Raw genomic sequence first — 25,814 nt, forward strand, 5'->3', positions numbered from 1 at the left:
GAACATGGTCACAGTTAAACATCAATAGGGTCTCACCATCTACTTAGAAACAGAATGCATATTAAAACCATAGTGTCTCCTCTCCGTGTTTGGTAATTTTAAAAACATGAGATTGTATGCGTGGATGCACATGAATGATGCTGTGAGTCATGTAACAGTCGACTTAAGAAAATCTACATCTGGAAGCAGAAGCAGTGTCATCTGAATGGATGGAAAAACACTACACCAGCAATGTAATGGCAGACCACAAACTAAAGATATTTCTACAGATTATGTACAGGTCAATCCCAAAACCCCACCCTTATATGTTCCCTTTGTCATCCAGGTTAGATTTCTTTAGATATGCATTTTTTTCTATTATCTTTTTGATATATACAGCGACACAGAAACCAATAGGGTAATGATTTTTTAGGAGGGATAAACAAGTGATATACATGCTGAGGTGCAGTGGCACAGCATAAAGCGTAACAGCAAGCCAAAACAATAAAAATCAAACAAACAAAAGATGACAGAGAACAGAACATTAAAAGAAAGCACAGGTTTTCATTTTAAATAAGCACAGGTTTTCATTCTAAAATTAATTTCAACCAAAGGTGCTAAAGGTGGCAGCTGCATGCAAAGCTTTGACTGAACTGTCCTGTAATGTACAAAGCTGATGCGCCACAATACATTTACAATACACGGCATTGAATTGAAATCATTAAAATATTCAACAAAAGAGGACAAAGCATTTAAAAGACATGTTCTATGTTGCAGAATGGTTTATTTGAAGACGTTGAGTCTAAAATGGCTTTGAGTGATCGCGTTCATACACAGAGATGGGATAATCCATTTGGTTTAATGCTGTACTGTACAAATTACTGACCTTCATGCATTTTAAGAATGGGCCAGATGTACAGAGCTCTATTCTGATAATGATTTACACACATATTTATGTCATATAATCTCTTAGCATATGTTATATGGATGTCTTCCACTGGTATTTAGTTACAACTGGTCTAATGGCTAATATTTTGTTTGCTAAAATATCTGTCTAACTTAAACCCCAGATAAACAACATATGATAATACAAAGCCGAGGTTACCGGTTTAAAACTATTTGCGTACAAAACGGGATAAAGAATTTGAATTGGAACAGAGTTGAATGAAGAGAAGTCTACAGATTTTAATAGGTTTATCATCACTCATTTAACAACAGTCAACTGTAACACTGATAATATCTCTGGAAATATGCAATATCTAGAGAATATTTTTTTACAATATAACGTTACATGCAAGAGTACTTAAGTGACATTCCTGCCTGCAGGTTGCAGGTTTAGAGACCAGGGAGAACAAGGTGTAGGTGGGGGTGAGAAACAATACGGGGTAAGACGTGTAAGAAATATGATATAACAAAAACAAACAAACAAGCTAAAAAAAAAAAAGAACCGCTTGGTCGCATTTCTGAATTTACAAAACCGAAACATACATATTGCACATGATTAGTTAAAAAAGGAACAGATCAAAAACAAACATGAAAGAAATAACGCACAGCAAATGTCATAACCGCTGACATTGGTCTCATAATCGAGAGCGTTCATTTGAACCAGTTTTCTGTACATTAGGTCATTATTTACAAGGACAAGTGCTGTTCAGAGCTCTGTGCTTGAGTTAAAAGAGTGTCGACACAAAACTACATCGAATAACAGCTCCTTCGCCATTGATCTACTTACAGTATAAAACAAGTCAAAAATTCAACCGAGAAAGGGGATATGCGTGAAAAACAAGTCCAAATCTGTTCTGAATGAGAAAACATCCATCCAGCCCACTGCTACATATTATTTGCAGTACATTATATTAGATTACATTACATTAGCTGTGTTTCCAAGCATGTGAAAGGCATTCTCATACGAGAACAGAACAAACATGTATCAAATCGAATTCAGTTTGTGTTAACACTCCAGTTTCAAAAAGAATAGAACATAAAGTGAAATGAAGAGGGCACACTCAGTCTGCAGAGGAAAACACAACATCTTAACACAAACTTGAAACAAACCTTTGAAATATGGGGAATTAGATCAGCATTGAAGTGCAGCCTGCTATATCTCGCTATTCTGGAAAACAAAACACTACCCATATACTAAACGTGTTGTTTTTTTCCAAAATAGCCTTCTCGATCAAACCGGCTCTACCATAAACATCTTCAAATGTACATTAATATTGTTTATTCATCTCTAAAAAAATAGTTAAAAAAATAAAACCATGTTGCAGCAGTGGCCAGGACCGTCGAGTCGAAGCCATGGAGGATCCATGGGAAAGCTTACTAATTTCCCTTCGCTCCACCCGCCCCTTCCCTGTGATTGGTTTGCGCTACGTAGATCCCTTAGGAGGCGAAGAGAACACAGCTGTCCCGGACCTGGACATTCCACAGTTTCATTCCAGAATCTTTTCCTCAAAGGCAACCAATAAATTCCACTCAATGTATTGAGATCTATTGAGTTCATTATATGTGGAAACTAGCAACTCCTACTTCAAGAGTATATAGAGAATACTGAGATATTAGCTGAGCCTTGGGACCGTTTTTCTATAACGATAATAGTAATAATAATAATAATAATAGCTGATAAGTAGTATTATTATTATTTTAAAAATACTATATGCACAACATACACAATTAAAGCAAATCTTTTTTTGATAACTCAGTCACTGCTTTTTAATAATTGGCACATTATAGTCCCCTATAACTATATCACAGAAATGTGTGGTCTACAGCTACATTAAATACTGGAACACCACTTGTGACTGACCTCCATCGTGACTTGTCGCAAACCATGGCTTTTCTAGGCAAAAGAAAAACATTCTAGCAAAAACATCATTTCTGCGAAACTAATAAGCAGGCTATTTGATAATGCATTTTAGAAGTACAAGGAAACAGTTGCCACGGTCTTGCGTATGCTCTTGCTCGACTGCCGTCTCTTGTCCAAAGTGTCCAAAGAGGGCAGAAAATCTCTAGATCGAGCCTAAAATAAGCAGCAACTTTGGGAGTCTAGAGTTCGAGCGACTGTGATGATTGGAGTTCTAGCAGCCCCACGAGAGAAGGCCAGTGCTACACAGTGCGGCTTCCCCTTCCGAAAGAGAAATGGGGCCTTGACGAAATAAAAGAGAGTCCATTCTGGTTCCCGGCTTATGTCCTGGTAGGCAGCAAGAATCTGCAACTTACAATCTTCAGTACGCTAACTAAAAAAGGCCCACAGTCTGCCGCCAGGCGCCCTGCCAAAATAAAGTCCCAGAGGAGTTTTTGGAGAGATGCTCAAACCACAGTGCTGATGCCGCTGTGTTTGGGCTTGGTACCGCTGGGCGCCGGAGGTGGTGCCGTAGGCTGGCTGTGGTGGTGAGGGGCATGCTGGGAGTGAGAAGGGTGCGATGGGTGAGAAGGGTGCGGCCCGTGAGAGCCGTGCGAGTGGCTGTGAGATGAAGAGGAGCCGGATGGGGGGTGGTACTGGTGCGGTGGGTGTTGAAGGTGCGCCGGTGGGTGGTAGTGATGGTGGTGGTGATAGGGTGGGGGATTCTGCATTTGGCAAAACTGAGGGTGGTGCGGGTGCATCTGGGCCTGGGTCTCGGTGACTGAGACGCCATCACGGGCCGTGTGGTGCAGGTTGGAAGGGTGTGGGGTGTGAGAGATGAGTGTCGGGTGGGAGACGTGGGAAGATTGTTGAGCCAGAGAGGGGGATTTGCCCCGCTTGGTGCCGAAAATGGATCCTAGGAGAGAGGAGGAGTTGGGGATGGACTGCTGGCGAGAGGGGCAGTCACGGCTGGAAGTGGCTCGGTGCCGTATGTGAGGGCTGCTAATGATGGACCCCTGTGGAGGACGAGGGAGGGAGAAAAAACTGAAGTTAAACATGAGATGTGAACAGATCCCAGATGCTTTAATAAGACCTCCACATTTCCTGTTATATTAGACTGCAAACGCTATTATTTAAATGGTTCTCTTCATAAAAACATTTGATATAGGATGATTTTTATAACATTTGGCTCAGTTAATGATCCCTGAATGTTTGCATTTTTCAACCAGTTCTGTCTGTAAGTCATTACACAAAGTCCAGAGATGTTCTGTGATGTCACCTTTTAAAATGTAAAATGAAATGAGAATTAAAATTATGATGCGTTTAATTGAGAGTCATATCATAACTGGGTGGTTGTTCATGTACAGTAAATATATATTTTAAACAGAAAATGTATAGTTAATGCAAATTCAAAACATTGAAGCATAATTTGAAGCATTAAATATGCTATTAAAAAGAAGTTATATTTTTATATTGTACAATTGCTAAGACAATAGTTGGCCGAAATTATTTTTTTTATGCTTTTACTTTTAATACTTAAAGAATCAATAGCAAAAAATTATAACGTGGAAGGAATAATGGAACAAGAATGCTATATTTAGTTTTTTCTTTACAATTTCCATTATTATTAAAATATGTTTTACATCAGTAAGTACAGACCCGGTCAAAAGTGATGTCGAACTTTGGTTGATTGATATTTCTGCATTTTATTCAAATATGTTATTAAAAACCTATCCATGTTGCATAGTTGAACTTGGGATATAAACTGATGCATAGTTTTAATTCCAATTTTCATAACATATGTGCAAACTTTAAAAGTCAGCTCAGTAGAATGGCTACAAAATATAACAACAAGAAAGGATCAACAAATATTAAAACAGATAAAACTTTTTATGTTTGCTTTATTCTATGTGAGTGTTTCAATAAAACCCATATTCCCTGATATATTGTAGTCTGGTTTTTGTTGCCGCATGTTTGTCCAATAAATACCTTAAACGTTTAGTGTTTTGTCCATTTTGTACCATACACCTCGTATTTTAATGGTGTAATCGCACACGAGGGAGCAAAAATAAAGCTAAAATTGTACAAACGTAACCCCTAGGACATCACTTTTAGCCACTACTGCATACTGTTGTAAAGCAGCAAATAGCATTCACAATAAAAGTCACAAAAATGTATTGTCGCTGTTACAAAACAACATTACAAAATTAGTGTTTCAAAACAAGGACATTCCAATGAAGCAATGCATCATGACAACCCATAAGCAGCTAATGCAAATGAAAAAGGAAATCCCTGAAAGCCATGCATCACATGCAAAAGCTGAAACAGGCAAGATTGAGTTAGTGTTTAGTGAAGTGAGCATATGAGCCCCTCTGAGCGGACTGTCAGTCAAACTGGTGTACATGATAATCCGTAATGATTCGATTCAGTTATGAAAATGGAAGAAAATCCCATGTCTGTTCAGCCATCATCTTTGCTATCCTCCCTCATGTATACAATGCATATCAGCAAACAAACGGGGAATAATTCTGTAGCATTCCAGAAGTAATGGGGTTTGGGCTGGTCTCGCACACTTTTAAGTGCCCTAAAGCGACGCTCATTGTTTATCAGCATCAGCCAAGTAAAACCAAACGCCACTGGGATGAAGTTGAAAACAACTGACAAAATAAAAAGACAAGCAGCCCACAGGATGTGACATAAGATGTTTGGATTAGTTGAATCATGCTGGCTAAATTGAACGGTGGAGATGTTATGATATGTGATTTAAGCCATGGGGGTGGAATTCCCCATCATTCCACATAAGCTCCACAAGAACAAGCAGTCCATGCATGCAGGGTGGCCTTGCTTATTCCAAAAACAACACCACACACAAATATACAGCTGAAACGACCAAGCAAAGAAGCAACCGAAATGATGATAGAAAGACCAGAGAAATCAAAACAGCTTCATAACGTAAATAAAGAGTTTCAGTTTCAAAGTGCAACATTTGTCACTCAGAACAGCAGTCTGTTTGTTGGTCCTTGCGTTCTATACCACAGTACTTACTTCCATATTGCTGTCTAGAGATCCTGCGCTGCTTCGGCGCCCCCGTTTGCCTGAGCGAGACATTCAATATGATAGATTAGAGCACGCTCTAACAGTTTGATATATAGAGGCGTATAGATCCTGCCTGCCTACAGGGGGAGCTATGGAGACAAGTACGCAAGAAAGCAATACTACTGTTAAAATAAAGTGGGGGAGATCCAAGTGGGCAGCCAGGGAGCTTTTGAGGGCCGAAGGATGGGGTATGGATGGAGCTAAAAGCACAAGCTACGGTGTCTTGAATTGAATGGGTTCTGATGTCATAATCTTTAGACTTTAAAAGCAAAAAAGCAAACAATAAAAATAGTTTTGGTTTAATGGAGATATACAAATGCGACAGCTGAGACTGTCAGTGGTATATAAGTAATAAGTACGAATGAGAATGTTAGCAGTGCTGTTACATACTGTATTAGCATAAGAATAAATGGGACATGTAGTTTTAAAGCCACAAAAAACAGAATTTTTTTCCTCTACATCAACAACAAATATGAAACTGACTGTTTCAAAATCGTACCCGACAGCTCAACTTATAAATCATTATTTTAAGTTTATTGTTGCATATACGAATAAGGCAATGCTACAATTTTCAACTTTTATATGTTTGCCCAGAAATTTGCTTTCTGTACTGATTTCTGCTCATTTTTAACACCCCAAAAATACTGATATCAGCTTTAAGCCCTTATTGAAAGACACTGGCAGATGCCACACGTATTTTTAAGTCTCATCTCACAAGTTCACACACACAGTGTCTAGTGCACACAGGCTCAGCAGCCAGCTTCACTGAATTTAATTCACACTAACAGAGCGTGGATACACTGCCAACTGCTTGTTTAAACCAAGACGTCGTGTGAGGTCACGCTTCTCGCTAGGCATTTTGACTGTGTGGGCGACTAACATGTTTATGGCTCGAAACAACATGCTAAACAGGGCGAGAAATCACAGCTTGTAAATTGTGTGATGGTTCAATTACCATGTGGGGAAAACAGCTTAATGTTTGTCAGGGTGCGACTAGCTTCATAAACCAGGGTGAGGGACACTGATATATAATTGAAACTACAAACATCAATTTAAAGCTAGCGTTCAGCGCTCTACTGTGAAAAGTTAAGGATTGTCTGGACACAAAGCGCTCTGAAACAGCTCTCGTCTTATGTGGTCTGTAATCTCACCTGCATCTGAGAGATCACGTAAGGAGCTGCTAAGAGCGCTTCTCTTGAGACCCTCGCCCATGGCATAACTGTCATCCAGACTGGTGCGGCTTAGATTCCCATTTCCTGTTTCTTTCTTCAGACCTGAGCTCTGGGAAATGCTGGGCCGGACGACTCCTTTCTGTTTCTCAAGTTCAGCTGTATAAAATGATAGAAGACTTCACCGATAATGTAATTTCATTTAGTACACTCATGGCTTCATACTGCTTCAAAACGCATGCGACATGGTGTGTCGTACGAAGCGCTGTCACTCTATTCGCTAGGTCAAAGTGCCTTTGATCTTATTTGATGTTCCCAAAGACATTTTGACATTTTTTTGAGACACAAACTTTACATCAAATGCAAAAAACCCCAGTGCACCATAATTTTAAGTGCACCTTATTTTAAATAATTAAAAATTAAAAACATCAGCATTTGACCAAATATTAAAGGGACAGTTCAATAAAAAATAATAGAAATTCTTCATTGACTCACCCTCGAGTTGTTCGAAATCTGTATACAATATCTTGTTCGGAGGAACAAAGAGAAAGATATTTGGAAGAATAACGAACAGTTCTTGGCCACCGTCGACGTCCATAGTTGGAATAATTACAATGGTAGTCAAAAGTGTCCCAATTTGCTTGGGAAAAAAAACATTCTTCAAAATATCTTCTTTTGTGTTCAACAGAACAAAGAAACTATGGTAGTCATTGGTGGCCAAGAACTGTTTGGTTTCAAGCATCGTTCCAAATATCTTTCTCTTTTCTTCTGAATAAAGAAATTTATAAAGATATCAACTTGAGGGTGAATAAATGAAAACACTGTTTTGAGTGAACGGTTCCTTTAAGTCTTAAATTACAAGAGTTGCTGCTTTTACTTATTTTGAAAGACTGTAGGTGACTGTAGATGCTTACATTCTATCCTGTACTTTTCCATCTCCTGCACCTCTGCGATGGACTCCCGGAGGTCGTCTGTAAACTTTTTGCGGTCTTGTGGGTTAGGGGCGTTAAAGTTAACAAGAACCTTAATGTCTGCGCCCGGCAGAGCAGAAGTGAGACGCACTCCATTGGGGTAATCTGAAAAGCACCAGAGGAATATTTCAAGACCGGCTACAGACGTGCCCTTTTCAAAATGATGCGCAGATCAATATTCTCAGATTTCATAATTGCTCACGACAGATATTTTAATATTTTCATGTGAAAACGCGGCGTTATACACGACAGTTTGAGAATCAATTTGTTTTCAATCAAAAGCAAAAGCATTTTTGTATCCCTTGACACCTGTTTCATGCTGCATTTTCAAATGAGTTGCAAGCTTTTTGATGAAATGAAAACATGGGCCAGAAAGAGGGGTCTCAGTCTCATCATTAAGGTCACTTACATTGGTTTTCAAACAGAAGCACCTGCATTCCGTACAGAGAGAAGGACTGCCTGAAGCTGTACGTCACAGAGTTCTTCTTCTTCTGGAAAATCTTGGTGACCTGAACCAAAAGCGTGACACATTAGGCCCCATCTGTTCCTGATTATCCTTAGCTTTCCTCTTTAAGCCTTTGAAAAAGCCGAGTAACACTTTTACCAGTGGATACATGATGTACAGTTGACCTAGAACTGCACTGTATGTTTCCTTGTTGACCATAACATAACCATAACAACAAAAAGTGTGTAATGAAAGTTGGTTTCATCCTATTGTCTCTTATGTCTGTTCTTATGGTTACTGATAATCTGACAAAGCCAATTTTTAGAGGTGAAAATGTGTAGAATTCTGTTGAAGGCATTTACTTTAAATGGCAGCTGAAAGCATGATTACAATTTTACCAACAAATTCAATAAACAAACAGTCTTGGGACAATTTTTGTGTATGGTTGAAATGCTTTCTTACCACAAGGAGGTCATTGAAAAGAAAAATCTCTCTCTGGTGGAGACCCAGCTTCTGGGGTTTGTTGGGGTCCGGCACTTCAAACAGCCGGCAGTAACATACTAACCTGCGATGTGGCAGGGACAGTACCTGTATATGGGCCAATAAAAACTGATTAAATCTTTTACACAATGATGTTTAGCAGTTCTGCACAGTCATAAGAAAAACCCAAAAACCCAAACCTAGTCTATAAGTGATACTTTGGCTGTTTGAAGCACACTAGCATCCTACAATTGCTACATTATATAGTATATAGACAGTATGTAAATCTTTGGTATGCATATCATTTTTACTTATAGTCATTTCAGCAAACATTTTGAAGTAATAAGACCAAACAAGGTTGTGCTGTTGACAATAACATTTAATCAACACAACAATGTTGTTTTTGATGACATTAGTCAATGCTTTAGCTAACATAAACTAACAATGAACAATAGTTCTACATAATGTATTCATCTTGGTTCATGTCAATTTTAGCATTTACTAATACATTTTTACATGTGTAAATGTTAATATCAGTAAATGCACTGATATACATTTTTTATCACAAATAGAAAAAAACTATTGATTATTAGACAAAACCTACAGATCACATCTAAAAACCGTGAAACTGAAAGCAATCAAAAACGTAAATAGTGAACATGAAACTCACACATCCAAGGCCGTGGTGAAGAGACCCGATCTGAAAGACAGAAAAAATAAGAGAACAATAAGAATAGAATATAACAAGAAGACCGGAGGCTTTAAGGTCAATGAGTGGTCTCTTTCTCTCTCCCTGTCATCAAGACCCCCCAAACTGCCTGTCACGATGCAAGCTGTGAACTTGTGCTGTGTGTATTGGGTGAGAATGGAGGTTAATGAGGAGCCAACCTGCTGCTGCATGAAACTGTCATAGAAAGTCTCGGGCCATTTTGAAAAACATAATTACAGCACCCGGGACAGGGCATCTGCAGGCGGGCGGCTCAGACCCAGCGGCCTTCTATCTCAGCTCCACAGGAGATCTCTATTATGTCCTTTTCAAAGATGTGCCAGAGATACATCAGGGAGGTTTGTCTGGCACCAAGTCATGTGTGCCGTTTCCATTAGAGCTTAAATGTTAATTATTTCAGCTCAGAAAACCCACAGTACCTTTCAACAGCGAGACAGGAAAGGTTCATTACGAAAGGTGTTTAGTTAGTTTAGCCTTGAGGGAGACTAGCGTCTTTTATTTTAGACGGCTGCTGTTTGTTGTACTGGTTTGGGTGGATTATAAATCAAAATTTATTTGGTCAAAATACAGTCTATTTTGAGTACTGCGTCGAAACCTCTGGAAGACATCAAAATTGTCAACATCGAACATAATCTGCCAAAGATATTTCCTGCATGGTTTCATTGAATAAAACAAAGAACTCCCCCGTCTAACATAATTTTGCACTTTATAATATAGCGATAACGTTTCAGAGCAGGTGAAATCTTTGGGTAAATCTGAAGTCCTCTGTGAAAAAGATAATCTAATTCAACACTGCGGAGCATCACACAACCTTTCCCACGACTTATCATGAGGCCGCACACATGCACAGACAGCGCAGTCAGGTACCGTGAAGGCCTGGAGATAATAAGTATTAGATTTGTCATGAAGAATGAGAACATCTTGTAGATAAGGAGTCGTCTTGGATTCTAAATGTCATGATCCTCTTGAGATTTATAAAAGCGTAGCCTGCCCATACTGCAACTGACAGAGCGATACGGCCCTTAGATGTTCAATGCGTATTGTGGCAATAACTGTCTTGGTAAACAAACAATGGGTGAAGGTAAAAACATGGTTAAACAATGTCCTTCAATTATTTTAAGCCACCCGACCATGAAACATAATTTCCACAACTGCGGTCAATCTGAGGTCACAACAAGATGAATAGCAAAGCAAAGACAATGCAATGATAGTGATGCGGACTAATGGATAAAGATCTAAGATTTTGCCCTCGAAGTTCCTGACCCCATGTTTCTCCAGGAGGGTAACACACGTCATTTTAGATAGATCAATTTAAGTAGAGGGTGATAATCTGCATCAATGACACTTACCGGCTTTTTGCCAACGATGAGTTTCTCTACCTTCTGCACTTGGGAAACGTGGTCTTCGTTAGTCTTAAGCTCTCGTTTTCGGATTCGCTCGTAGATGCCCACAAGCATCTCACGTGGGATGTCTTCTCCATCATCAACCCCTGTGCAAAACAAGTTAGAGAAACATACAGAGGGTTATGTAAATTGTAATTGAATTATTATATGATATGCATGATATACATATTAATCACATATGACATGATATATGATATATTATACTGTATGATATGATAATATAACATTATTTATTATGAATCATTATATATACATCCATCTCATATCTCCTCATATCTCATATCTCCATATTTTGAGGTTTTAGTTTTTTGTCATAACGCATTATTTTTAGCAACCCTTTTGTGTTTGTCACTGGGTATTGCAAAAAAATCGAACCATTAAAAAGAATTTAAAAAATCATTGTCAACTTTGAAAATTTGGATATACAAGGTAACGAAAGGACTGCGACAATATATAAATATTCAAGAATTCAAGAGTGTGAGCTAAATATGTATCCAAAGTGGTAATTTATCACTTTGAAACACTAAGTTCATTTACATCAAATTCAAGCATCCGTCGTTTCTAATATGACAAATACCTCTGAATTCCTTTAAAAACAAGTTGAAAATGAAGTTTGTAAAGAATGAGACCATTCATCTAACTCACCACGAAGATTCTTTACAAAGTCTTCCAGCTTCATCTTCCTCTCTGGCTTGACGTTGGGGCTGTACATGTCTGTGTTGAGCAGTATAATGGCAAACGCCAGGATAAAGATGGTATCTGGATTCCTAAACTGACGTACCACCCCTGGGTTACAGATGCAGTAGCGCTGACTGAACCGAAAGAAATGACGAAAGACAGAAATGAACAAAGCTGCAGAGCGGTTCAGCAGAAGACAAAATCAATAGCTGCTCAAGTGAGTAATCGGTTTTAGATGCGCTACCTGTTCCACGGCAGAAACGGGTAAAAGCGCTACTGTGCTAAAGAGCTATGTTCTTTCAGATAACACTTCAATGAGCTTAAACTGTTCATTTGGAAAGAATATATCTGGCTAAAAGTTGAGCTATAACAATATTTTTTTTTAAACAGCTAACGGCAGCGAGCAGACAACTGTTGAAGCAATGTTCGTATGCATTAAAAACGCTTCTTGAGTGCCGATCGAACAATCAGTTCTCTACGGGCTGAGTAAGCGATTACGTTTGTGTTGTTTAGTCTAATGAAAGCCAAGCTTAGCTGCTCACTTGAAATAAACACAGGAAAAAATAACTGAACATCTATAAAAACGCAGCCATTGATCAAATTTCATTGTGTAACCCCCAAGCTTATCTCAACGCTGCTTCTCTTTTGTACGGAATCAAAGGAGGGAGGTACAAATGAATAGTTATATCACCTGAAGGCTTCAATGAGCCGTTCCACCTTCTGCGCTTCTCCTTGTACCCGGATATGAGCCTGGAATTTTCTCAAGGCTTCGTCAAGCTCCATTCCGGAGAAATCCATCTCGTCTACCACACAGCTGAAAAATGAAAGACAGATACAGTGGTTAGAGATTCAGATGACACGATATCACAAATATTTACCGTCCTTTTATTTATTGACCATATGTTTTTCTAAGACTGGATATATTTAGTACAAAAATAACTTAATTAAGTTGTTAAACATCTTATAGTCATCTTGTGTGTGTTTGGACTCTATCAGTTTATAAATCACAACCAAGAGGTATTCAGAGCTCTTTGATGGCTGTGTGCTCCAGGGCTGTTGAGAGAGCATTTGATCAAACTTGTCGAGATTTACTGATTTCTAGGAAGTGCCTTTGAAAAAGTGCTTGTCAGACAGAGATGAACACAGCCTGCATGACTTTATCTGACCCATTATCTTGACAGATTCAAAGGAAGGACGAGTTAAATTAACTTAACACTAAGAATAAATTAATTCACTCACAGGCACGTGAACCATACATATGATGCCCATGACAGCAAAATCTGATCCTGTATCAATCCCAGCACAAGAGTGTTGGAGAGAGACCAAAGGAGACTCTAACAACTAAAGTATATGCTCGTGGTTACAACTTAAAAGATTCAGTTTTCGACACAATGGACTTTGATGTTTTCCACCTTTGATCCTAAATGTATTCAAAGACAGAAAAGCTTGAAAGGTTTAGACATGCTGGTCAGTTTGTGTGGAACACAAGCTTCAGCAATATTGCCTGAGTTGCACTTAAAGGGATAGTTCACCCAAAAAGCACAAACTCTGTCATATTATATTCACTCTCATGTCATTCAAAACTTTTTTAAAAGTCAGCTCAATATAAAATCAATAAAATAAACATCTATAGGAGCCAATGTTGTTTGGTTGCCAATGTTCTTTAAAATATCTTCTTTTGTGTTCTGAAGAAGATAGAAGGGCAATAAAGAAGTTTGGAAATACACGAGGGTGAGTAAATGATGAAAGAATATTGATGAAAGTGTATTTTGTTATGTGCGCGTAGCAATATATCCAACGTGTTCAAATAAACATATAAACAAATACATATACATACTCAAGAACATCTCTGTTGAACTGCTTCTGTCTGTTTCCCAGGAACTCTCCAATCATCTGCCGGCTGAGCCCCTTCCTCTGTAACAGGAAATGAGCGACACCCACAGGTGTGTCTGGTACAAATCCTCGTTCAATTAGATACTGGATGCCTTTCTCTGGCTTCCTGGAGACAATACACAAAGAAAGACGTTTAAAAAGAGTATGAAGGAACAAAATATGACCAAGGAGTCATTCTTTCATTTGTGACTGGACAGTTACCACATAAGTTTAAACGAATTTAACAGTCCAGTTCAAATCCACAGTCATCCAAGATTAGAGGGTCCCAGTTTAAGCAAAACTTTATATTAATAAACACGTTCAACCACACACGTATTAGCAAAGCAATATGCTCTTATTGTTCCCGGAACAAGCACCTTAATCCATTCGAGAAATCAAATCTGATTTGAAGGACTTCATAAAAATGCATGCTCACGGATAATCTCTCCACTATTGCAAGGCGCTAATAAATGAATTGACGTTGTTTGTTTAAAGTATATAGAGGTACATCGATGACGATTGTTGTGGCTTTACAGGGACGCTTTTATTCCTTTTCTCGGTCCTCAATGAAATGATCAGCAACCCAACACAACTAATGACGCTCTCATCACGCTCGTAATTGTCTGATCACTTATCAAATTTGGCGCGCCGAGTGACAATCAAACAAACAGCATCAAATGCACGCACACAGGCACTCAATGAATACATCTTAGATCCAAATTTATAATGAATGTTTGGAAGTGGAAAACACACAGCTATTGAACAATGCGTGCTTGGGTTGAGATGATAATTGAAAAAGCATTAGCTCCCAGCATTGTTCGCACGCTGTGATCTTTTGCAGCTATTAGCACTGCTCTGATTGGTGCTAATGAAAATCATCACTCGAAGCAACTCAAACACTTCAAATATGTCAGTGATGCGGTGTGAAAGCGAATTGGGTAGCATGGATGAGTGATTTTGAAAAAAGGTGTGACATTGTTCCCTTTTAGATCAAAATATGGCTGCATTATTGCTAATGCTAATTCATAATGTTGTTGCAAACAAAAACGATTCATCTATGTTCCAAACCCACTTGTCCTTATGCACGGCAAGATTTAAGGTAATAAGAATGTTATGTGTTTGGAGTATTTAATATACATTTAAAATGATATGGACAACAGTTGAAAAGACAAATGTTTTATGAAAAGGGTGAATGTGAGCGTAAGGATTCATCATAAATGGAAATAAAATCAAAAAGTGGGTTATACATCACTGTCACACATAGATGTGCTGTCTTCAAAATCTGGAACAATGATCTTCATACTAATGTTTTGAAATCGGGCAAATATCAATTATTTAATACATCTTGTGTTATTTCAAATGTGAAAATGAAGATAGATAAGAGCAGGAAATGGAAAACATGAAGTTGAAGGGACTGGATCTAATGACAAAAATTTTACATTTATAAGTTTCACCTACTTGTTAAAAAGGTTCAGGCCAATGCGGTAGTGCCTCTTCCTAATGATGTCATTGCTGAACGCCGGCGAGTCCCAGCTGTTGCGTGTCTCCTTGTGATACGTTTGCTTGCTAAGCGTCTGTTCTCTAAGACTATCCCTGGATGATTCTGAACTACAGTTAATTGTGTCATTGGAATTGGAAGTACTGTTTACGCTGTCATTATCCCCATCTGAGAAATCAGACTCGGACTTGCTTTGTCGGTTTGCAGTGCCGTTGATTGCCAGGTGGCTCTCCAGTTGCCGCGGCCGATGCCGAGGGGCGTCATCATCTCTTGAGGGTCCTCGTGGTGGGAGCGCGTGAGAAGGTAAGTGTTTGGGGCTGCCCTGCTGACTGGCGATATTCCGATCGTAGGCGTTCTGCCTCTTGAGCGAGCTTCGGTCAGAGCGGTCGCTGAGTTCAACTGAGCTATCGCTGGGAGGTTCAATAGTCAGGAGGGGTAGGTGGTCTATCCTCAGTCTCTGCTCTTGACACTCTAGAGACGGGGTACTGCGGCAGCTAGTGTCTGTGTCGCCTTTTTCGTCTTTGTGACTTGGAGGCCAATAGTCCTGCGGGGAGGTCAATGAACGTAGACGGAGGTCGGATTCTGTGCTAGAAGGTCTGTCGACTGATTGTGACAAAGGAAGAGGAGGAGAAAGCTCTTCTTCATCTATATAAAGCGTCACATCACTGTAGGAGGCGGTCATCTCATCTCGCTTACGATGATCGCTGCTGTGGGAAGGTTTGACCTGGTACGTAACCTCTTGCTCTAAGTCCGCATGACCCATGCTTGACTCGGGCTGACTCTCATCTCCATGTAGGCTGCGACAGTTTAAAGCGTCATCTATGGACTCTGCCAGTGACTTTACTTGCCGAGAAAAAACGTCTTCCAGCTCTGTGATGGCGTCTGTGAAATCACTCTGGACTGTAGAAGACTTCATGTTGGCGGGGACTATTTCTCCCCGCTCTGACTGCACCAAAGCCCCTCGTTTGGAACCGTCATCGGTAAGAGACACCTGCTTCCCCTCAAAGTACGAACTGTGGACTTTTTCAGGTCCTTCAAAGGAAAACTGCATTCTCATATTGGACAAAACTATGCGTCTGGACATACGGTTCTCTGACATAGAACTCCTGAGGCGCTCAAAGTTCTTGTTCATCTGATATTGGCGGAAGGCAGTCTGGATTGTGCGTGCAGCATGTCGGGTTATAAAACGCCCTCCATACTTGCGCTCCAGCATCTCCACCTGTGGAAATACACAAAGATAATGCACCACTTTTAGTGACAACAGCAAACTGTAGCCAAACATGTCAATGGTTCCCTCCTTTTGGCTTACAGAATTAATTGGCTAGACTTGGATAGCATTTTGGATAGCACTCTTCCAAGATACAATATACAAAAAAAGGAAAGGCACATTAATAAAAAACAGAACTTGTTTTTTGCCAGGTAGGACAATTGAAGCTCACCATTACCATTTCATACCTTATAAAGGCATTGTGGACAGAATGTCTTCAGCATGGTACCAAAGTCATCAGTCGTAACCTACTGCCATGCAAAAGCAAACTCAAGTCCTTTTGTCCTAAAGAAGGCAGAACTAATCACATTTCTCAGCTCTGTAGGAACTCTTGAACATTGTTTGGTGAGCAGCACGCCTCTGGATACAACCACAGCCAGAGCTCTGAATATGAACTACTGTCCCAGATTGAGTTATGAATCCCATTTTCCAAATCCTACAAGGCTCTCATTGATCTCAGATAAGCCTTTGAGTGTATTGATTTGCAGCATATGATTGCAGTAACTTATGAACGCAAGCAACTTTAGGGAATTACCGTTCACCCAGCTAAAACAAACAAGATTTATTTACAAAGACGTTTGAGTTAAACCATAGTCTAGCTAAATTATGGATAAAAAAGCTAATGGACATATCAATACACAATAAACTCCCAGGCAAAATGCTTCACATTTGGATCAAATTGGAAGGGATTTGATGATTTCTTAGTATTACAAAGATCCTAAGGAACTCTACCTGTTTGTCTTGGAGGTCGGTGGAGAGCTCATAGCTCTCAGATAGTGAGCGGGAGCGTTTGATGGCTTCCTCCTCTGCCTGTTTACGAAGGATGGACTGGGAATGCTGGAGTTTGGGTCGCCGTGGACGCTGCCGTACCTCGTGAGCATACAACGGTGGACCGTCAAAGTGCTCACCACTAATGATGGCACTGCGGGTCACCGGCCCTCGTATGTACCCACCACTGTTCTCCAGAGAGTGTCCCACCTCACCACCCGGAGTCTCACCTTCCACACTGTACAGAGAAAGACAAAGCAAGTTTAAGTAAGCATTTCAGAGAATAAACAAATACATATTGACAACCAAACAGAGCAATACACCTACACAGTCTAGGCTATGGGGAAAATTTGTAATAGTAACTATTTCCAGGTGATGGTAGAGGCAGTCAAATTTGTTTGTACACCAAGGAAGAGATACTGATAAATAAATAGAAGAAAATACACATATCAAAGTTCACGTTAGTTCTTATCGTCCACTCCCACAATTCTGTGCGTGTGGTTACAAGCTGCACTTTGAACCGGGCAAGGTATAAAAGCAAAACACTCCGTTTATAGTAACACACGGTGGTATGATGCATCTTGTTCAAGACAGAAATGTAAATGAACAAATACGTAGACGTAAACAATATTTTCTACAGACAAAATGCAATGGATACATTTATCACAAAGTCTAAAGCACCATTATATTACCACTACAAAGAAAACCCCAGAGGAAATAAATGAAACCAGGCCAAACCAAAGAGAATAAAAAGCATAACTCCTACCTGAGGTTTCCCTGCTACCACAAATTACTTTTGTTGCTTAAGGCAATGGCATAAAGAAAAGCGTTTCACTTTAGTAAACAGAACAAAACACAATCACACTTCCTCCACGCCTCTGTCCAATGTGATTGCTTGGAAAGATCAAAGTACATTATAAGGTTTTTGATTAGAATGCATTATCAGTTGCATCTGTGAGAAAAATGATGAGGAAAGAAATGTTCCTGGGAATGCAAGGTCTGAAATGAAAATGATTGGGTGTCGTTCAAGCCTAAATGTCTAGCTAAGCCCTAGATTCAGATTGGTTGATAGGAATTGTTCCAAAGATGCTGATTTTAGGATACAAATCATGGTTAGCGTCAGGACAATCCTGAAGAAAAACGTGTTTGTAACTTTCTACCTCTGCCTCTATCTTTTCTACCGCTACCTAAGAACTTCCTTCTTTTAATAAAATGAAATAGATTACAGTATAAGTGTGCAGTATTGGAGAGATGAAAACACTGATTGTTCTTTGAATATGTTCTGTATGGGGAAGTAAGATATAACTACGCCAGAGCACTTGATACTTTGCAGGTGTATCAAATCTCAGAAAAAAAACAATAAGAGAGCTCGGTGTAGTTTGACTTTAGAGCCACGAGCAATATCCTCAGGGGTATGCTCTATTGAACTGATGAAACCCCAATACAGTGCTGGAGATAATGCTGTGATGTCAACATCAAAAGACATACAGACAACATTCCTGAGAGATGTCAGGTTGACGGTGCACAAGACTGTTCTCACACCTCTTGACAGGTCTGCATTCATCTGTTGCTTTTGTAAAAAATGCTTTGAAATGAGGTTACAGAATCCTCAGAGTCACAGATCGTGGTTTTATAATCATGACCCCCAACCTGATGAAAAAGGATAGTTTGCTGGTTCTAATGGTCTCCTAGCCTAGTCAGGCCCAACTGTTGACTGGTTTTGGCTAGGCCAGCTTAAAGGGACATTTCACTATAATTTTGTTAGTTTACGCACCCTCATGTCACTCCAAAGCTGTATGCCTTTCATCAAACATTGATGCCCATTTAATGGATACAACACCACTGAGACATTTCTCAAAATGTATTCTTTCAGTAGAAGGAGATTTTGAACTACATGATGGCAAATAAATGACAGAATTTTGGGGTGAACTGCCCCTCAGTTAAGACCAGTTAGGACAAATTAATTTGTCCTAACTGTGATATTTTCGTGTTATTAGGTCCAGCAGTCATTGTGTGGGAGTTTGGAGGGACTGTGAAAACTATTCACACACGTTTCATACTCCAGTCCCGCCTGTTTTATGATCACGCTAAGCACACTGGAAAGTCTCCGAGTGGCAACCTCAAGACCCGACCCATACAAATAAAGTACAACTGCTGCTCTGAAGCTAGTACTAATAAAGCAATAAGAGAAATAAGTTATATATAGATACAAAGGTTAATACAGTGGCCTCGTATCATGAGCACGCACATATAAACACATACCGCCCATCAAACCACAGTGTTGGGTATTAAAGATTAACATCTCTAGTGATATTTGATTGTATTATATGATAACATAAAGCAAGGCAAATTGTAATTCAAGTTATGAATTTGGCAGGTAATTTTCTCATTTCAGCACTGAGGCCATCAGATTCAAATAACGTCTGTCGTCTGATGCCTGTTGTCTCGTGAAAGAGGTCTCAGAAGGTCCATCGAAAGGGCCAGCAAAAAAATTTTTCATTTCGCCGCTTTATGCCTCTAGAGAAACCCACAAAATTCTGACACTCTCAAAACCATGATAGATGAAAGTGTCTGAACAAAAGTAGCCATTACTGTAACAACGAGCAATGTGAAGTCTGGTAAAGGTGCTGGATGACTTGCTTATGAATGGTTTCAATGAAAAATACAAGAAAACTATTTGTAAATGTTCAGAGATCATTAAAGCTATGTGGAAAGCTGAACAATCGGGACACATTGCTCCATTTCACAACCTAAACACGGTGGACAAAATGCTCAGGGTTGTTTCATTAAGTTCAAACTACAAGGAGGGATAAAGCTGAATGACTGGCAGTGAAGCTCTTATTTTAATTTTCTGCCTCATGTTATTTTATAAGACCATGAACGTAGCAGCAAATTGAATTTAATGAGGAAGAAAGCCTGCTTTAACTGAGGCAAGATCTGCACGCTGGTGTTGAAAACACTAATTAGAATTGGGTTCATTGAAATAAAGGACACATGATGGCTTCTGTTTTAGTGTCTCATGATTCAACACTATTTTATGTTGTTGCGTTCAATGAGTTAGGATCAATACATACATCTTACATAAATGGTGCCATCAATTGGGGAAGGCCCTATAAACACAACCTTAATAATTCACAGAAGTTACGTTTTGTTTTAGATATAAAGCCCAATAACATGAATTCTGTAACCGCACAATTGGCATGCATTGAAATTGGTTGAGAAATGTTGCAATTTTCAGAAAAACACAATACCCTGCTCAATTGTATATGTTTATAGGGCAGTCTTGCACCTTGCAGCAACAGGCCAAAGCACCCAATGCGAAGTGTACAGTAGGTATGTCTATGCCAGTCCATTTATAAAAAAAGTCACCTAAATATAAACAGGCCATACAGGGTTGAAATAACATAAGCAAACAATCACAAAATTTCCCCTATCTGGGTGGATTTTCCCTTAACAAAAGTTCAGTATCTAACAAACACCACAAATGTATTAAACCGTACATATATAAATGACTGATCTGAATCATTCAAGCAATATGTGGAGGCAACTAAGGATCCGTAATTTTTGAATTCATAACTCAACACAGCTAGAAAAGTAACAGTGCTGACGCTTGCTAGAAGTAAAATTATGGCAAATGCTCAAGTTTTTATATACGATTTACCAGCACAGTCTCAGTCCGTCAGCAGGTAATTTAGCTTTTTGGATGACTTTACGTTGTGTGTGTCGTCTTCTTCAACGTCCCTCCGTGCTTTTACTACTCTAAGGTTCCACTGATGCTTCTTGACATAGTTGATTTGGTGAACGTTTTCAATTCAAGTCAAACGTCACACGTAAAGGTGGATTGTGGGATTGACAAAGGCACTGGAAAGACGTGCTCACACAGCCAGCTGTCTTGTGGGAAGTACTGGGTGGACTTTTCCCACTGCATCAGAAATGCACATTTGTTATGTTTGACTCCACACACCAGAATTATAACGAATGGTAGTATTGTATATTGTATATATTGTATATTCCTTATTTATTATCAAACTTCAAAATCACTTGGGTACATCATGCAGGCGATTTTCTGAGCAATTTATTATTAAATGCGTTAACAACATGGCAGTGAGATAAATCAGTCTCCAGACCACCGGGACGCCCCCGAGACGTCCAGTCCAAGCCTGCCCTCACATGACTTGTTTAGCAGTTTCTCTATGCTGGTGATTAATTCCCAGTTTGAGAGCATTTAAGGACCAGTCTCCATTTACAAGTGTGGCACGCTGCATGAATGCAGCCCTGTTGATGACTGGGAACATAGAGCACTCATTGTTTCAATAAAACTTGATTTACTTACATCAAGCTTTTTCTGGTATTAGATTAATTTCATTGTCGATATTATACATAATGTTAACACTGGGCTCTGTCTGAATGATTTTGAAGATCAAATGATGTTGTTGGCTGTGCCACATTGGCTCCTTTCCATGACCGAGCTGAGGACCACAGACAAAGTTCAAAAGAAAAATGCAGATGACACACTGTTGCAAACGCACATCGAATCATTCATTCATTTACATTTACGAGAGACAAATGAGATAGCGTTATGTCAAGGAGCTAAACGATTATTGTAGAATACAGAGCCATGTGGGTATTCATTCATAGGCAATAAAACTCTAAAAACTCTAAATACTGACATAAAGGGGTTTATTTATGTAAAAGCTTAAATAATTAAATAATAATTAAAATAACTAGATGCTTAAACTTTGATGAAAGAATAAAACAATATAAAATATGAAAGCAACATAAAAACACTAAAATGTGATTAAAACGCGCACGGAACACTTTTATATCAAATAAATGGACTTTGAAAAATTGAATAAAAATGACGTAAAGCATACAATGAACAAAGATGTCACAGCTGGAAGCAAAAGTGTGTGGAGAGTCACAATGGAAGGGTTTACGCAATACTGGAAGATCCCCCATAATTCAAAGCAGGTAAAAGAAACAAAGAACCCCTGAGTTGGAACTCACTGCTTCTCTCTCAAAACATTTGTGATCTTAAAAAAACACCCAGATACAACGCTACACCCTATCCCAATTCATAGCAGAACACACTAGGGAAACATTCAAAGCAGTTTCTATACATTCTTAAATGCACATACACACAAAGCTTACCAGCTCCCCAGTTCCAGCAAAGACTGGCTCCTGTCCGAAGCGCAGTGCAAACACCACATGTTGATCTCTGATCCCTCCAAACATCAACATCTCCTTGGCCTGCGGCTGGCCATCTCCTTGCCAGGCAAAGCCTTCTCATAGGAAAAAAAAGAGCCTTGCCTTAACTCCGTCTACAGACCACTAAATCCTCACCCTGTCTCTTGCGCGCGCCTCTGCGCTCTCTTCCTCTTTCCCTACTCGCTTAGACTTTCTGGATGGGGTGCTCTGAGGGGTGTACGGCATGCAGCGGCGGAGTGGGGAAGGGGAGGGAATTCCACAGTCCGGAAAACGAATTACATGATGTGATGGCGGGAATATAAACGACAAGCCTGACCCAAAGAGGAGGGAATGGGCCGGCCCGCAGTGTCTGGATTGGAGCTCTGGGATGAGGTGGAAAAATGAACATCCAGGGAGTAGCACAGTCTGGGACAAATAAGCATAGGCTGGAAAGCCATGAAAAGCAAGAGAATGGGAAGCCCCTTTGGAATGATAAAGGATGTGGGTCTAAAAATAGCCAGATTTTAAGATGAACTAATACCGAGGAAGTTCTCCTCTCTCTCTCTCTCTCTCGCTCTCTCTAGGGTTTCAATGGCTGCAGTAACATGAGCTCATAGTGTAACAGACATGCTCCAGACGAAACGTAAAAGTGCAGCCAGAAAGCGGTTTGTTACTTTATTCTGTCAACGGGTGCACATCAACCCTGCCAGTTTACACACCCATGATGTCCGTCTTTAAAACACATCTTCAGTAAATCACAGCTCAGCCTTCTAATTTGCGAGTCTTAATGATGCGGTAGCAGATTCCGTATGACTTCAATGTAAAAAGCCTCATTGTGAAACACCTAAAACCTTCCGAAGCTCTGGAAAATGGCAAACACGCTGTCCAGTTGACGCCTTTTCACAGACAGGGCTCTGTTGCTAGCAAAAAGGTCTACAAAAACACACACTCACGTCCTTATTTATAACTAACACTACATCTTTCCCTCGTTTTTTCTACTCTCCTGTCCTTACATAAAGAGGGCGGCCTGGCTTACGCATTTCCTCTCTGACATCATTACCTAAACAATGGGCGTCGCTCAGGCAAAGCCCAGATGCTATCACCCGCCTAAAAATGTATTGCAGGGTTTGCATACAAGTTTGTGCCCATTTCAAAAATAACCTTTGAGGTGGACACGGGAGTATTTTAGGAGTCAACAACACGAGAAAAACAACACGAATAGCTCACAGATGCTGCTGATGATGCTTGTGACATTTTGGAAGTTGGTGTCTAACAGTTGAAAGGTGATGCTGTTCACTCATTAAAGTAAAAGCTCAAAGCTTTTTTCCTCTGTTCCTGATTCTCTTCCTGAACTAAGACTCCCTGCAGGAACACTAAAACAGGTTTCAAATTGGACCAAAGGGGTCCAGACAGCCAGATCAACATCTGTTCTTGTGTGGTTCTGTAGCCTCAAGATGTACATGTGCTCTTTGTCAAAGATCTTCAGCTTTGGTTTTGAAGTGCAAAGCAGGAGTGAAAGAACAACTGAACAGGAAGCTGAAATGCTAATCTCTGTGCTTACATTTAACACGGTAAAATGGCCTAATGTAAGCTTAAATTTATTTTTATACATTCAGTTTTCTATCGAATACCTTAAATGTGCTGTGTGTAATTTTTGGATGGGTCTATTGACAGAAATGCAAGATGAAGTGTTAATATAAAGACCTTACATAATGAAGCGTTATGTTTTTATTACTTTAGAATGAGCTATATACAACGTGGGCCCCCTTACATGGAATTCACCATGTTGTTTCTACAGTAGCCCTAAACGGACAAACTGCTCTACAGAGCGTGTTTTGAATATAAGTTATCTCCTCTGGCCAAGAAGCGAAAATGTGAAGACATCTTTGTTCTGTGTCAGCCGCCTTAGTGCTTCCACAGGGAGGGGGAGCGGTGCATTGAGCCATTAGCAATTTGCAACCTTACTGTGAGATGGTAAATTTCATACACTGAACCTTTAATTGAAGTAAATGTTCAATCCTAAAAAATAATTGCAAACGTTACTAGTATTAAATAAATTCTGTTTATGACAATTTCTCTACCCCCCATCTTCATTTATCACTTTCAGCTGCCTTTTAAAACGGCTAATTGTTGACCTTGTTCAGCACAAATGGTTAAAATGATGCTATTGGAGAAAAGGGACATCAAGTGAGTCAGATGAGTCATGTATTCAATAACCATGAATCATAGTGGCTCACTTCCAATATTCAGATCCTCCTCGGCTTCAATTGAGCTGTGACCATGATGAACCCATGCTCAAACAGCACAAAATAAAATCACAAAACTGTTTGGTAAGATTTAAAAATGTCCATTTCACAATTTTGTGACTTATACAAAGCGGGAGATCACAGAAACGTTGTGCTTTCAGAGCAACCTGACAGGGTTCATTACAGAGGTCCTTAAATCTTTTAATGCTAAAAGGCTCTAGGAGCAATAAAATCTTTCCTGCTTGTCAGAGTGAAGCTTCAAGGAAAGTAGTGAGACAAATTTATTCTCTCGGTTCACATATCTATAGGGCTGTTAGCGGCTAAGACACCACACTGGCCATGTATAAAGTCTATATTTATAAGTCATTATATACATGTACTGTATATATAAACACACACATAGATATTTTAAAGTATTTTAGTAGACCTACCAAAATACAAGTTTACATACACACAGTTCAGGCCTCAAGACTTAACCCGCACCAACTATCGATCTGTTTGACTGTTTTCTATACCTGTTTTAAAGCCCTGAGGAAGGATTCGCTATTTACTCTCGCCACTTCCAACAAGCTGTCGCTTATTCTTTCATTGCTATTCTCGGCGTGCGGTTTGAGCCGACACACAACTGAGCATTTGGTGAACTCGAGAGACAGGCGACAGAGCCAGTGTGTCTGGTGTCACTCCAGGTCTGATTTCATTCTCATCTCAATAGCACTCCTGTGAACAAATCCAGATGAATATGGAAATGACACATAAGGGAGCTTGGCTGCATTTCGTTCCTGTAAGGTCTCCATTTATTCCTAGGAAACAAAACCTTGTGAATCTGCGGCTCAAGTGTGAATTCAATTATGATTATACTGAGGTCACCAAAAGGTAAACTGGGATGGTAATTGCGTCTGTCTGGAAAAACCTCATTGTTGGAATCTGCAGTCACACTTATCCGCAGTGTGTAATGCTGAATGGATTTGGTCTTTTATGGGGTAAAATTACAGTTATTCACAGTATGGATAAAATCAGCAGAGGAAAAATGCTTAAAGAATTTCTTTTTGTTTCAAAGAGTTTTTTTCATAAAGTTTCTTAATGTTAAGAGAGAGAGACATAAAGAGACTATGAACAGAGACTAGTGTTTGCAGGTTAAAGCCACACTGTAATCTATACAGCAACAAAACAATAATAACAATGACAA

At 39.5% G+C, this 25,814-nt stretch overlaps 1 protein-coding gene across 3 annotated transcripts; it reads right to left on the minus strand.

Annotated features, from left to right (window-relative positions):
• Positions 1 to 1,141: 1,141 nt before the first annotated feature.
• On the minus strand, positions 1,142 to 22,411 carry iqsec1b (IQ motif and Sec7 domain ArfGEF 1b). Of its 3 annotated transcripts, none has more exons than XM_079482474.1 (14): positions 22,347 to 22,410; positions 17,160 to 17,433; positions 15,121 to 16,379; positions 13,628 to 13,789; positions 12,482 to 12,604; positions 11,758 to 11,924; positions 11,059 to 11,198; positions 9,653 to 9,682; positions 8,965 to 9,090; positions 8,467 to 8,566; positions 8,001 to 8,162; positions 7,069 to 7,245; positions 5,867 to 5,916; positions 1,142 to 3,837 (listed from the first exon to the last, which is right to left on the minus strand). In XM_079482474.1, exons 1-14 carry the CDS (start codon positions 22,403 to 22,405, stop codon positions 3,289 to 3,291), a joined length of 3,378 nt encoding a protein of 1,125 aa, XP_079338600.1. In that variant the 5' UTR covers positions 22,406 to 22,410; the 3' UTR covers positions 1,142 to 3,288. The 3 variants fall into 3 exon arrangements, with proteins under 3 accessions (XP_079338600.1, XP_079338601.1, XP_079338602.1); XM_079482475.1 differs by lacking the exon at positions 22,347 to 22,410 and adding an exon at positions 17,523 to 17,656; XM_079482476.1 differs by lacking the exon at positions 5,867 to 5,916 and having other exon boundaries at positions 2,672 to 3,837; positions 22,347 to 22,411.
• Positions 22,412 to 25,814: the final 3,403 nt, after the last annotated feature.

This window comes from Barbatula barbatula (genome assembly GCF_947034865.1).
Source record: "Barbatula barbatula genome assembly, chromosome: 20".
Taxonomy (NCBI): domain Eukaryota; kingdom Metazoa; phylum Chordata; class Actinopteri; order Cypriniformes; family Nemacheilidae; genus Barbatula; species Barbatula barbatula.

What these genes read in the sequence shown, in the direction of transcription:
- iqsec1b (XM_079482474.1), bottom strand. Translation starts at nt 22,405, where the DNA reads ATGTGGTGTTTGCACTGCGCTTCGGACAGGAGCCAGTCTTTGCTGGAA. An exon ending in CTTTGTAAAGAATCTTCGTG is followed by an intron (nt 11,199 to 11,757) that starts GTGAGTTAGATG and finishes TGTTTTGCACAG; the next exon opens with GGGTTGATGATGGAGAAGAC. An exon ending in GGAAAAGTACAGGATAGAAT is followed by an intron (nt 7,246 to 8,000) that starts GTAAGCATCTAC and finishes CATTTTATACAG; the next exon opens with CTGAACTTGAGAAACAGAAA.